Source organism: Ostrinia furnacalis, unplaced genomic scaffold (assembly GCF_004193835.3).
Source record: "Ostrinia furnacalis isolate ACB-3 unplaced genomic scaffold, ASM419383v2 OfSCF1780, whole genome shotgun sequence".
NCBI classification, from domain to species: Eukaryota; Metazoa; Arthropoda; class Insecta; order Lepidoptera; family Crambidae; genus Ostrinia; species Ostrinia furnacalis.
This window is the reverse complement of record NW_021132019.1, coordinates 784,303-797,782: the sequence shown is the minus strand read 5'-3', so window position 1 is coordinate 797,782 and position 13,480 is coordinate 784,303. Positions and strand designations below refer to the sequence as shown.

The 13,480-nt window shown below is 39.7% G+C and overlaps 2 protein-coding genes across 2 annotated transcripts; both read left to right on the top strand.

The window, feature by feature from the left end:
- Positions 1-141: 141 nt before the first annotated feature.
- Positions 142-7,311, top strand: LOC114353670 (transmembrane protease serine 9-like). Its single transcript, XM_028305739.1, has 10 exons — positions 142-360; positions 1,189-1,334; positions 1,922-2,090; positions 3,072-3,188; positions 3,829-3,960; positions 4,607-4,789; positions 5,627-5,734; positions 6,088-6,233; positions 6,565-6,733; positions 7,183-7,311. Exons 1-10 carry the CDS (start codon positions 196-198, stop codon positions 7,309-7,311), a joined length of 1,464 nt encoding a protein of 487 aa, XP_028161540.1. The 5' UTR covers positions 142-195.
- Positions 7,312-10,254: 2,943 nt separating this feature from the next.
- On the top strand, positions 10,255-13,363 carry LOC114353669 (chymotrypsin-like protease CTRL-1). The gene is made up of 7 exons (XM_028305738.1): positions 10,255-10,401; positions 10,756-10,892; positions 11,346-11,514; positions 11,634-11,756; positions 11,846-11,971; positions 12,646-12,808; positions 13,359-13,363. Exons 3-7 carry the CDS (start codon positions 11,368-11,370, stop codon positions 13,361-13,363), a joined length of 564 nt encoding a protein of 187 aa, XP_028161539.1. The 5' UTR covers positions 10,255-10,401; positions 10,756-10,892; positions 11,346-11,367.
- The last annotated feature ends 117 nt before the right edge of the window (positions 13,364-13,480 follow it).

Genomic DNA, 13,480 nt, shown 5'->3' with positions numbered 1-13,480 from the left:
CAATATTTAGATCTTTGATCATATTTTTCACTTTTGGCTTTTGGCACGATTTGGATTTTTAATATATTCTGTGACTTCTAACATTTCATGAGTCTATGGTTTCATGTTTATTTTGGAAGCCAACTTTAAGTTTATCGTAGATTTATACAAAGTTTAATAGTTTACCAGACGATTTATTATGATTTTTAGCTTGTGATGTTGTTTATAAGATATAACGTAGGTCCGGTTCTTACTTTGCTGTGCCTGTTCGAGGCATCTTGGAGTCAAATCTTGGAGTATCCAGTTTTCGTGAATCTGTCTGATCTGATCCCGCGGATAGTGAATGGCCAACCTGCTGCTTTAGGGGACATACCCTATCAGGTAATAGCGTTAGAGGTTCACTTAGGAGGTACCAACATGAGGTACACCGTACACCAGACCACAAAGCAAACTAAATAAAAGTGTAACAAGCCATCTAAACTAAAGTGCCTACATAGGCAAAGTAGGGCAAAGTTATTAGATAAGAAGGTAGTTACTTCCATTATTTGCATGATTATAAAATACTAGCTTTCCGCCCGCGGCTTCGCCCGCGTGGAATTTTGTCTGTCACAGAAAAACTTTATCGCGCGCGTCCCTGTTTCAAAAACCGGGATAAAAACTATCCTATGTTCTTTCCTGGGACTCAAACTATCTCTATGCCAAATTTCATCAAAATCGGCTGCGAGGTTTAAGCGGGAAAGCGTAACAGACAGACAGACAGACAGACAGAGTTACTTTCGCATTTATAATATTAGTTGGGATTAGTTGGGATGTAAATAAAATCGCCCAGCCCAGACCAATACATCATAATCAAGGCATTTGGTTTCTACTACAGGAGCACGACTTTACGACTTTTTTCTCTAATTTATCAGAGGCAAATGGATGATTTGGTCTACACCAGACAATCTCTACTCCACTATGCTATGGTGAATGTTATGCTTGATCTGGCTATGAGAATGAGTGTTCTTCTTCTTCTTATCGTGTCGACAGCAAACCTACAAAGTGTCAGCCCAAAACTCCGTTACAAGGGTGGCGTTGTCGGTAGCATTCATTAAATCTTCCTGCGTGCCGTTGTTTGGGCACTCAGGGCACAACACAACATCAGTGCTTCATCGACTGGGGAACAAAACCGCACCTGCTGTTATCATTGTTTTACTTTACGTTTTTTAGATAAGTTTCAAAATGCTTTTGAGACGAACGGCTGGAGCAAATAGATACTACAGCTTTTGTGGTGGAGCTATCATTAGCCGCAAGAAGTTGCTGACTGCTGCCCACTGCTTTGAAGCCAAACAATCTGCTTGCTGTACCTCTACAATGTAATTGTAATTTACAATTTCTATTGTCTTGTAGAATAAATAATGCCATGCAGTTTCCCCCTTGTTAATAAAAGTTACATCTTGGCAAACCCGACTGCGTAAACTGAAAAACAGTAACTGCTTCATAAATGAACTGAAAAGATAAAAACCATACAACATAGACATAGTTTTAGTTAAATAAAATTATGTAGTGTACTCGTATGTATAGTGAGCCACAGTTCCAACTACCTAGTTCCGTTTTTTCTCTCGCTCTCATCTAATAGTGATTCTTTGCGATAGAACGAGACGACCGGAAATGGGTAGCTGCAACCACGGTAATACTACTGCAACTGTGGCCGATAGTATTTGATGATTTGATTTTTAGTAGGCGCGCACACCGTTGATTTTAGTTGGCCAATAGTTGTGCCCGATTTTAAATTGTATGAAGAATCGGCCAAATCGAATCGGCGTAGTGTGCGCACTCCCATACATGCCCATACTGATTAATTGCCCGACTAAACTATCGGCCGACGAAAAATCAACGGTATGCGCCTACTCTTACATGACCGGACGAACTAAAGGTAATTAATTAATATTTTTTCACACAGCACACAAACTGGCAAGGCAGTGTCGAAATATTTCGCGGTGGCCGGTAGCCTGAAAAACATTGAAGTATTCCGCGGGGCGAACCCAAAAGAAGGCGGGCAGTGGAGACGGCTTGAGAAGGTCGTTTACCCCAGCTCGTACAAGTTTCCCAAAGGTGACATCGCCGTGGTGGTAGGTAAATCTTTTATGAAATTAAAACTACATTATTGTATAAAAAATCTTCATAATGAACCAGTTTTACGGTATATGCCCACCGTGCGTTTCACGCAAACGCGCGACCACAGCGCGACCTTAGCGAGTCGACGGTGCCTGAAATAAACGGCCATTATACTTTATAGCTTAAAAAGGATTAGATAAGGCTTCTTCGTTTGAAAGTCATCTAATATAAAAAAAACGGTTTGAAAAATTCTTTCACCATTAGAATTAAAAAAAAATCTGCTGAACATAATAAAAAAAACTTCGTTAAATTAGGTATTTCCTATTTTAACGAACTTATTTCCTCCGCCATTTTCCGCAATTTGGCACTTCACGTTACACATTAGTTTATAGTTAAACCATAGATGACTAATAAGTTAAGGTAATATTAAGTTGAAAATAGTCTGCCTCAGTTAAATATACCTACGTAGGTAGCTATGGGCCACAGTTCCAACTACCCATTTCCGGTCAGGTCGTCTCGTTTAATCGCAAGGAATCGCCATTGATGAAAGCGAGAGAAATAAATTGATATGGGTAGCTGGAACTGGAACCGTAGCCCACTGTAGTGTCTAGTATTTTAATTTAAGGCCCGGATTCCACGAAGACGGAGCGGAGCAGAGAAATGTTTTGAACAACCAATCAGATGTCATTCAGATTGAATGAAATTGACAGCATGAAATGAGGGTTTTCGCGTATGAAAAATCCGCCAGATGGCAATACGTAGACGCGAGGTCCAAATGCTGCATGATTGGTTATTTTTGACATGATATTGACAGATATGTCAAAATCCACCAATCACGCAGCAGTCAGACCCCACCCACATCCACGTCCCGCCATCTAGCGTATCTTTCATACGCGAAAACCCTCATTGATTGGTCCATAATCAAACGTTTCATTACATTTTCTCCCGCTCCGCCCTGGTGGAAACTCGACCTTAGAGGGTATTTTAATTTTCAGTTTGTGAAGAACAATTTTAGATTCAATGACAATGTAAAACCAGTCTCTTACGAAAGACGGTTCAGAGACTACAAGGGATCATGCATGATGTCAGGATTTGGATTCGTAGACAGAAAAGTTAGTGATGCTTTTTCATCATCTAAAAGAGTCTTCTACATCCAATAGTTTAGTCCCACCCCAAACTTATGTTTTACCATTAACTGCTGCTGGACAAAGGACTCCCTCAAGGATTTCCACAACGACATTTTACCTATGGTAAATACCACCAATATTGGTATAATTTGAAAGCCTAGTTCTAAGCTTATCATTAGAGGAAAGGTTGGTACCCCAAAAATGTGTCTTTAGAAGGATCCAGTGAATTCCAGTGTCTCTTCTTAAAGCGACAGGTAGACGCTCCAGCCAACTTTTATGGTTATTAAATCGCTATCCATCTGTTAAAGATGTACTCTTTGAGAGATCATTATGTATTTGGTTTTGTAACCACAAAAAAGGTGAGGGGTCACATTGGCTTTTTCCAAGTCACTTTTATGGTACCTGTTAATCGTTTATTAAGAAATTAAATGTGTTTCTTTAAGTTTATTTATTGAACTTTCAAATAACACCTATACNACCAATAGTGATGAAGGACCATGTTTGTGTTAGAAGAAAATTTTCAAAGTAATTGTCGCGGGAGGTGCGATTTTTTTGACGCCGAATGTATATTGCTTTCTTTTTGGTAAAATAGCTTAATGTAATGGCATTGTAATTTATTTTACAGAATACCAAAATGTCAGATCAGTTGTTGTACGCCGAACTACCGTTAATGACATCCTTTTGGTGTAACAAAAACCACAATATGAATATGAGAAAACATATTTGTACTTCAAGCGAAATATCGGACACTGCTAAAGCAAGTTCATATTTATGTTATTAATTTATTTAACATTGCTGCCTCAAAGTTACTTTTAGTGAGGTGCTATTGGACCCTATCTATAGTGTTTACTAGCTTTCCGCCCCCGGTTTCGCCCGCGTGGACTCCGAAAAACCCAAATATTTTACGGAACCCTATTTTATTCCAAAATAAAATATAGCCTATGTTATTCGTGGATAATGTAGCTTTCGAATGGTGAAAGATTTTTTAAAAACGGTCCAGTAGTTTTTGAGCCTATTCATTACAACCAAACAAACAAAGTTTTCCTCTTACAATATTAGTGTAGATAAGGTCCAATAAAGATAAACTTGGCCTTCACTAGTGGATTTCATTGGCGATCAAGCTGTAGATTCTGACTGTACAGGCGGTGCAGCGATGGGAACGACTCGTAGTCCCTCTTAGATTGCTCAAAGGTGCAAAGTACTACGCCAAATCTACGCCATGAAAGGCTTTATTTCGAAATCGTTTCGCTTCATGAAGCGATTTCTGGATAAAAACTGCAACAAATTATACTCTAGGGGCATTATTGACTGTATCTTTCTGATTTGCGTTCCAGTTTCCGGAAAATAAGTAGGTGTCAAATTGAAAAAATAAGTTTTACTAACCCTTTTTTATTTAATTTCAGGGTGATTCCGGCGGACCTTTAGTTTGTTCTTTCCCCAATCAAAACGAATCTAAAGTATTAGTAGGCGTCCTGAATGGAAAACTCCTTTATAATACCAAAAGATTGGCGGGCGGTACTATCTTCAGTAGAGTCTCAGCCTATTCTAAATTGATACGCAAAAGCAAAGCATGTAGTTACAATATTGTAAATTTTTATTATTATATTCTTTTGGTAATAATATTATACTATTTACAATAATATTGTGTTTTCATATTACATCTTGACTTAGGTCCGGTTTCCACCAAAGTGACCAAAGTCTCTATGACTAGGGTTGCCAGGTCCATAAACACAAAAGCCGGACTCAGTGTTTAATTTGGCCGGACATACCTTGTAACATCCTTGTAACTATCAAGTACCTATCATCTTATCGGTAGCCCAACATCCTAACTTCCTATGCCCAAGTGTGCTCGATATTATTCTGTGACTCGACTTTCGCCTGGCGCGGCAGCCACTTAAAAAAAGCCTAACAAAAGCCGGACAGGCCGGACAAGACAATATTTGGCCGGATAAGACTGTAAAAAACCAAACATGTCCGGCTATCTATGACCAAGTGGAGAAATGGTCGGCCGTCAAATTTTTGTATAGAATTTGACAGCGGCGGCTTCGCGGCTCAGACCGGAGCCAGCGGAGCTGAGCGGAGAAATGGAAATAATGAAATCTGATTGGTTATTCAAAACACTTCTCTGCTCCGCTTCGCCTTGGTGGAAACCGGGCCTTAGCTTTGCAAACAATTTGTAAAGTTATCTGTGGTTTCTGTCTGTTTCTCGAGCCGTAAAACTTCATATAAAAAATATATTTATGTCTGTCATTGTGTCTGGGTCATGATTTTATTTTGGAAGCAGGCAACAACAAATTGCACGAAGGATTGCACTCGAAGAATTCATAAATAGATATAGATTTAGATTTATTAGCGTAGTTCTTTTTTCCATGTTTCTAAGTAGTAACGTAGGTATGGTTCTACTTTTGATGTGCCTGCTCAAGGCGAGCTGGGCTCAAATCCTGGAGCAGCCCGTGTTCGTGAATGTGTCTGATTTGGTCCCGCGGATCATCAATGGAAAACCTGCTGCTTTAGGGGATATACCCTATCAGGTAACAGCGTAAAGGCTGATTGCGTATTTTGACCAATATACTTAAGTTGCTGTAGCTGTTATTTTCTCAATGGTTGAACGAATTATTACTATCCTTAAAAATATCTTATTTGGAAGTTCCTATTATAGGCCGTTGTCTGTTGCCATCATGAATGCTCTCCTTGGTTTGACCGTGGTCCTCTATATTGCTTTAAGACCTTTGGCACATAGGATTAACTTCTCGCAGAATTGCCAAACCTAAGTGGTAGCTCATAGAACTGATGGCCGTTGGGGCTGAGAAACGTAGGCTGGATGCAGGCTGCGTTGTGGAGATTTTTGGAAGTCATTTGGTTGAAATGTAGATTTAATTTCTAGATAAGTTTCAAAAGACTGCAGAAACGCGATAAAAGTAAAAATATGTATAGCAGTTTTTGTGGCGGTGCTATAATCGGGACGAAGAAACTGCTAACTGCGGCCCATTGCTTTAAATCGGATGAATCTAATTGTTTTTCTACTTATATGTAAGTATTGAAATAAAATAATTTAAGCCATGACAAACTTATTTTATAACTCGTACTTAAATAGGATTTTTTTTATTAAATCTACTAATAAAAAAACAGAGCATGCATTATACATTATTATTGAACACTTCCTATTTCTTTGACAAGGAATTTAAATTTGTTTAAATAAAAATAATATAATATTTACAATCACAAATCTGGAAAGTAACTCAAATAGGCAGATGTAATTAAAAAATATTATAGGCGAGCAGCCCTATACCATACTTACGTATACGCATTTTCATACGTATACGTATAATTCTGCATCGATCTATTTTTTTCTTTTCTTCAGTGTGCAGTCTGGCAAAACGGTGGAGAAATATTTCGCAGTGGCGGGGACTCTCAAAAACGAAGAGGCTTACACGGGGGACGATACATCGGGAGGCGCACAGTGGAGGCGCCTCAAAGCGGTTACTTATCTCGGCTCGTACAAGTTTCCCAAAGATGACATCGCTGTTGTGGTAGGTACATCTTTTTGTAAACATTTTATCTGTGAAATGCATAGACAACGGCACATTAAGCTAAACACTGTAGCATCTTATGTATACTTATGTAATAGGTACACTTTTGCTTCAAAAATGTATCCTAGTCTGAAGCGCTGGCACAGCATGCGCAATATTTTATGTATTTCATAATTTACCTACTTTTTCCCATTCACTTCTTTATCGAATCCAACCCTTCACAATTCGCCATTCCATTCGAAAGAAGCAATAAGTATACTTCATCATCATGCAGACTGCAATACAATGGAATGTGGGCTCTGAATGTTTGAATATTTAATTTTATCCTTTACACATCAAGAAAAGGGACGGGGACATAATTTTAGAATTAACTCGTAGATCCAACTTTTTTTCCTATACCACTATGAAAGATGGCTAATCCTAAACGTCTGGCTAATTTTGATTTTCAGAGTGTGAAAGAACCTTTTTCGTACACTACAAACGTAAAGTCAATCGCCTACGCCAGACGTTACATGGACTACCGGGGGTCATGTCTGATGTCGGGCTATGGGCGGATCAGCGAAAGCGTATGTGATTAAATGTTATTTTGAAAACATAGGCTTCTTGTACACGCTAAGAAATTTCACCGTGTCTGCCGCAGACGAGACAAGAATTTCGTCGGATCTAGCTACGAAAATTTGTCAAACTGCGCGCGCGTCCGCCGCAAGAATTATTTCTTGTTCAGCGCCGGAGCAATGTACACGGTTCGTGTGTAGAAATGACACGAATTCTTGTGTAGGCCAGGCGATTTTTCTTAGCGTGTACAAACGGCATTAAAATTCAAAAATCTCACACATTTGTCAGTTTGCTAGCCAAAATTGAGCTGAATTTATTTTTATCCGACTTTGCAACGCAAGGAGGGTCATGTGTTTACCATTCTAGTAGATAAATGTATGTTTTCTCCTTGTGGCACGCTAGAGACTAAGTGCATGCCAATAATGACTTGCTTAGGGCCGCTTTCTACCAAGACGGGGAGGAGTGGAGACGAGAGACGAGTTTTGAATAACCCATCAGATTTCGTTATTTCCACATCTCCTCTTCACTCCGCTTCGGTGGAAATAACCAACCAGCTTCGCCGCACATTTCTTGCCTTATCTCGTATCTACCTACCTACCTATCTCTTGTCTCGTATCCGCTTTTATGGAAACTGGGCCTTAGATTTTTTTTTTATCTGTGTGGTACAGGAAAGATCAAAAGAGTTGCTGTACGCACATTTACCGCTACTGACGTCTTATTGGTGCAACAGAAGACACAATAAGAATATGAGAAGACATATCTGTACTTCGGGAGAAGTGTCGGATACTGCAAAAGTATGTTTAATTTTATGATTGGTTCGTTCGTTTCAGCCAAATGACATCCACTGCTGGACAAAGGCCTTCCCCAAGGATTTCCACAATGACCGGTCCTGCGCTGCCCGCATCACTATTTGTAAGTACAGTCAGCGTCAAATAGTTCGTGATATCCAAAGTGGCCAAAAAGTTGACAACACAATAGATACCTTATTCCAATAAAATTATAACAAAGACGTGTTGTGAACTTTTTTTTGTGGCATTAGTGCCTATTATATTAGTATAGGACAGTGTTTTAGTTACTTCGGTTTCAATGAGGTAAAATAAAAAAACCTTTTTAATTTCAGGGTGATTCCGGCGGACCTCTTGTTTGTACCATCGTTGGCCCAAACGGAACCAACTCTAATATGTTAGTAGGGGTCTTAAACGGCAAAATGTTCGGCCGTAGAAGGAGACACGGTGGCACTATCTTCACTAGGGTCTCAGCCTATACGAGATTAATACGGAATAGAGCGAGCTCCAATGTTATATGCTTTTATGTTTATGTTTTTGTATTAATAATATATAGCCTACGATATTTTGTTTCTTTTTGTATTCATCATCATTTCAGCCATAGGACGTCCACTTGTGAACATAGGCCTCCCCCAATGATTTACACATACACTTTTGTATAGTACTGTTTTACATAGTACATTCATTTTGAATTGGTATCTACATAGTTGCACAACCAAGCCAAGTGCGAGTTGGACTCGTAAACGAAGAGTTCTGTACCATTTAAACTTTAAACTTAAATAATTAGGCAACACCTATCTGAGCTCATCTCTGTTATGCTTCAACTGCATCAAAGCGTGCAGTGGGTCTAGACAAAGTGCAAATTATAATCGCAAACCAGTCGAAAAGTGGTCGAAAAGCCCCTTTTTTTGTATGGAGTTTTGACGGATTCGATTTTCGATTCGATCAAAAAGTGCGTTTTGTCTAGGGAGGCAGATCGCCATCGCCGGCGCGATCGTAGGCCAATGATAGGTCAAGTGTATAGATGACTCACGCTGAACTGTCCCACCAAACTCAATGACAGAGGGGCGCTACCATCGTTCAANTATTCATCATCATCATCATCATTTCAGCCATAGGACGTCCACTGCTGAACATAGGTCTCCCCCAATGATTTTCACATACACATTTTGTATTAAATACCTACATAGGTACATTCATTTTGAATTGGTAGATACTAGTTGCACGCCCAAGCCAAGTGCGAGTTGGACTCGTAAACGAAGACTTCTGTACCATTTAAACTTAGGTAGTTAACCTATCTGAACTCATCTCTAGCATCTCTAGGCCAATGACAGGTCAAGTGTACTGATGACAGTACGTGACTGTACTGTACTGTGCTGATGACAGGTCATTGGCCTGTGATCGCACCGGCGATGGCGATCTGTGGGTCTAGACAAAGTGCCATTATAATCGCAAACCAGTCGAAAAGTGGTCGAAAAGCCCCTTTTTTGTATGGAATTTGACGGATTCGATTTTCGATTCGATCAAAAAGTGCGTTTTGTCTAGGGGGGCTGCACGTGTTAGTGTGATTGAAGCTTTAGTTTATGTTTGGGCTAGATTTTGCTAGATTCCGCTCTCACTCAGCGCTGCAGCGGCACGGACTCAGTGTAGTAGTGACAAAAAAAGTCACGGCGACAAAAGTCACCGGTTAGTGTCCGTGACTCCCACTCGGCATGGGGCACACTGAAAACCAGCGTCGCGTGGCCTTCCTCACCGGGAGCCACGGCATAGTCGGCATATGCTGAGTGGCACTGTTCAGTTTACTTTCTCTTCAAATGTATGTTTTATGTGTTACCTCTGTCTTGTTTGCTTTTTTTTATTTATCTCTTTTGTCTTTTGTGATGTCCATTGCAATAAATGTTTCTTTCTTTCTTTCACCCGTGCGCGCGAGCCCTAACTTTGAATATCCTTGCGTGTTTATGGACTTGTCATGTTTTGTTATAGTTCCAAAATACTGGACTGTCCTGTCGATGACATTGACAGTGGGGCGCCACCGTCAATACCGGATCGCTGGTTCAGATTTTTGCCATGTTGGAAACCATACAGTTGAACGATGGTAGCGCCCCCCTGTCATTGAGTTTGGCGGGACAGTTCAGCGTGGGTCATCTATAAATTCGAGTTGTTTTTGTCATGATTTTCAATAGTATTTTGGCTTTCGTTTTAAATTTATTGAGTGTTGTCGCAGTTTTTTCCCAGTATATCATTGAGCCGGTATATGTTAATGAGTCGGCGTTGGTACCGCGAGTAGTAAACGGCTATGTGGCTGCTTTGGGGGATGTGCCCTATCAGGTATTTTATTATCTTCTTTTTATAAATGAAGACTTCTCTGGCTTGTCTGCACTTAATTATCAAGGTAATCTGCCTCTACCATTTTACCATACAGTACCTCTAGTCGAGAGGGACTGAGATCTACCAGTAGGTCGGACCTTAAGGTCGAAAGATTTGCCGACCGTTTTGTGTATAATAGTGGTTCGTAACGAACATTTATATGCTGAGGTCGTGGTTTCGATTCCCGCACAGTGGAAACATTTGTGTGCAAGAACATATTTGTTTGTATTGGTCTGCTGGGTGTTGTTTATTTATATTCATTTGCTTTCTCTATTAAATTTCTTTACTGATGATAGGTACCTAATGTCCTTCCAGGTTAGTTTTAAAGCGATCGCTACCCGTGTGTCATACTACCATACCTTCTGTGGCGGAGTCATCATTGGTCGTACTAAGCTGGTGACCGCAGCCCATTGCTTTGAGGCCAGGAACTCTGAATCCTCTGGTGAATCTATGTAAGATATTGAAAATTGAATTTAAGCAGCAATAGCTCCACTTACAGGCGTGAGGGAGGATTTTTCATGAGAAACAGACCATTCAATTTTGGGCGTAAACATAATTGTTTTTGTGCATTGGGACCATTTTACACAGTACTCGAGTAAAACACTGATTGAAAAAAAATAAAAACGAAAAAAAATGTAAAGCACTGTTTTCAACTACCGACTCGGTGACGACAATTTGTAATTAACCATCGTGTTCCTTCCACGTTAGTCCATAAGACAAAGGAATTTTCTAATGCACACTGGTCGTGCCCGGTTTTTGGTTATTCTACCACAATTTCTGTCATAAGCAGATTGAATAGATCGTCTATCCATCTTTCTAAGTGATAACCAACAATGCGCACACGGTGTCCATTCAGGAACTCCTTAAACGTAGTGTTAACTTCATATAAAGTTTTCATATTACAGCGTACTAAGAAGTGAGGAAGTAATGAATAAGTTGGCTGTGGCCGGTACTTTGCTAAATGGGGAAATATACCAAGCTGAAGACAAGCCAACGGGCGCACAGTGGAGAAAAATAAGCACAGTCTCATATCCTAGCAGCTACAGGTTTCCAAGCAACGACATTGCTATTGTGGTACACTATTAATCTGGTTATTTATTTAGTTTATTTGTGGAAAAACCATAGGTGACCTTTACCTGATCTCTCTGGAAAGATATGATAATGATGATGAACTGTAACTTGGAATGTTTTAGATCACATTACTGCCATTTAACTTTAACGAGCACATCGCTCCAATCTCTTACGCTAGAAGCTTTGAGGACTACAGAGGAGAGTGCTTGGTTTCTGGGTACGGACGAAGATCTAAAAAGAAGAAGGTAATTTGAGTTGTTTATGTATCTAACAAGACCTTAATATCAATCTTATTCGTATGCATCTACCTATGTTCCATATTATTATGTCACAGCTTACTTCAGACAAGTTGTTGCTTGCCACCTTAGAAGTGTTGCCACTTTATTGGTGCACGAAGATGCATCGTAAGAATATGTCGAGTTTCATCTGCACATCAGACAAAATTTCAGACGTTGCGCAGGTAAATAGTAGCCAAGAACGCGTATACGGTCTATATTCTCTACCTGGGTGATCTAATCCAGGTGATCAAAGTGAACTACACACTTTAGTGTCCTTTGATCACCCATTGTTATAGTAGTCCATTTTGATCACCTAGGTGATCTTATCCATGGGTGATCAAAGGACATCAAATGTCGCTTGGAGTCCACTGATCACCTGGGTGATTTAATCCAGGTGATCAAAGTGGAACATGCTACAGTAGCAACAAAGATAATGCAGCAAAAGCATTTGGCTGACTCTCGAATATTTTAAGTACACACGGCCACACTGTTAACTATCAATTTCCGTTTTTGCTCTCGCTCTCATCAAATGGTGATTCTTTGCGATAGAACGAGACGACATGACAGGCAATGGATAGTTATAGTTCCAAAATACTGGACTGTCCTGTCGATGACATTGACAGTGGGGCCCCACCGTCAATACCGGATCGCTGGTTCAGATTTTTGCCATGTTGGAAACCGTATAGTTGAACGATGGTAGCGCCCCCCTGTCATTGAGTTTGGTGGGACAGTTCAGCGTGGGTCGTCTTTAACACTGTTGCCGATGGTACATTAGTACAGTTTAATCTTTTACAGTTGGAACTTTCTCCGCCTCTAATCGCACCGCTTTTTGTATGCTTACAAATCTAATTTTCAGGGCGATTCAGGCGGCCCGTTAGTTTGTTCCGGTACCAAAGAACACGAAGAAGGTTCCAAGGGCATCCTGGTCGGCATCGTCAGCGGCCACAGTAGGGCCGGCTCATTCTTCACCAGGGTCTCCTCTTATGCGCAGTATATCGGACCAAATGAAGTCAACAGCGGTCAAACACTAAAATGTTATTGTTACCAAATTATTTTATTACATTACGGATTTTCCATACTTTACTTTGTTTTTCTTTTTCCACTATTTTAAAGAACCCAATGCAAGCTTTTATTAATATTTAACAAGTAATAACACACAATAGCATGTTTTGTTCAGAAGTTTGTTTACTTGCGTCCTACATAAAACTTATAGAAATACTAAGATTTAGATTAAGGTTCTTATAAACGACGCTTATCAGACGGATAGGGTTATTCTGATACCAGCACTCCCACTACTGCAGAATTTCAGAAACCTAGACCTAGCCTAGGCTATGCTTGTAGAAATAAATAACCTCTTTGGTAGAGGTACTCAGCGAAGATCTAAAACTACCACAGATTAAGAATATTCATTTGGCATTTTGTATTTGTCCCTTTTCTATATAAATCTTGTCAAAACAAATAACATTTACAAGTATTTGCATTAATTCTTCAACAAAATACAAGGAAACCTTATATTAAGCTAAAATACCAATAAACGAGCCATGCCTGTCCTAATCGTACCATTCATAGATTAACATTGTGATAAACATATTATTTGAAGCACAAGTTTTTCATAGTTTTTGAAAATGTTTATTACTTATTGGTATCTTGCTCTTTTCATGGGCATATTTAGGGAATATTTGTGCCAAATC

Excerpts from the sequence above, each read along its gene's own strand:
- LOC114353670 (XM_028305739.1), top strand. The coding sequence starts at position 196 with ATGTTGTTTATAAGATATAACGTAGGTCCGGTTCTTACTTTGCTGTGC. Across the intron at positions 2,091-3,071 it reads AAGGTGACATCGCCGTGGTG|TTTGTGAAGAACAATTTTAG; the intron begins GTAGGTAAATCT and ends TTTAATTTTCAG. Across the intron at positions 5,735-6,087 it reads TAGGGGATATACCCTATCAG|ATAAGTTTCAAAAGACTGCA; the intron begins GTAACAGCGTAA and ends TTTAATTTCTAG.
- LOC114353669 (XM_028305738.1), top strand. The coding sequence starts at position 11,368 with ATGAATAAGTTGGCTGTGGCCGGTACTTTGCTAAATGGGGAAATATAC. Across the intron at positions 11,757-11,845 it reads GAAGATCTAAAAAGAAGAAG|CTTACTTCAGACAAGTTGTT; the intron begins GTAATTTGAGTT and ends ATTATGTCACAG. Across the intron at positions 11,972-12,645 it reads AAATTTCAGACGTTGCGCAG|GGCGATTCAGGCGGCCCGTT; the intron begins GTAAATAGTAGC and ends TCTAATTTTCAG.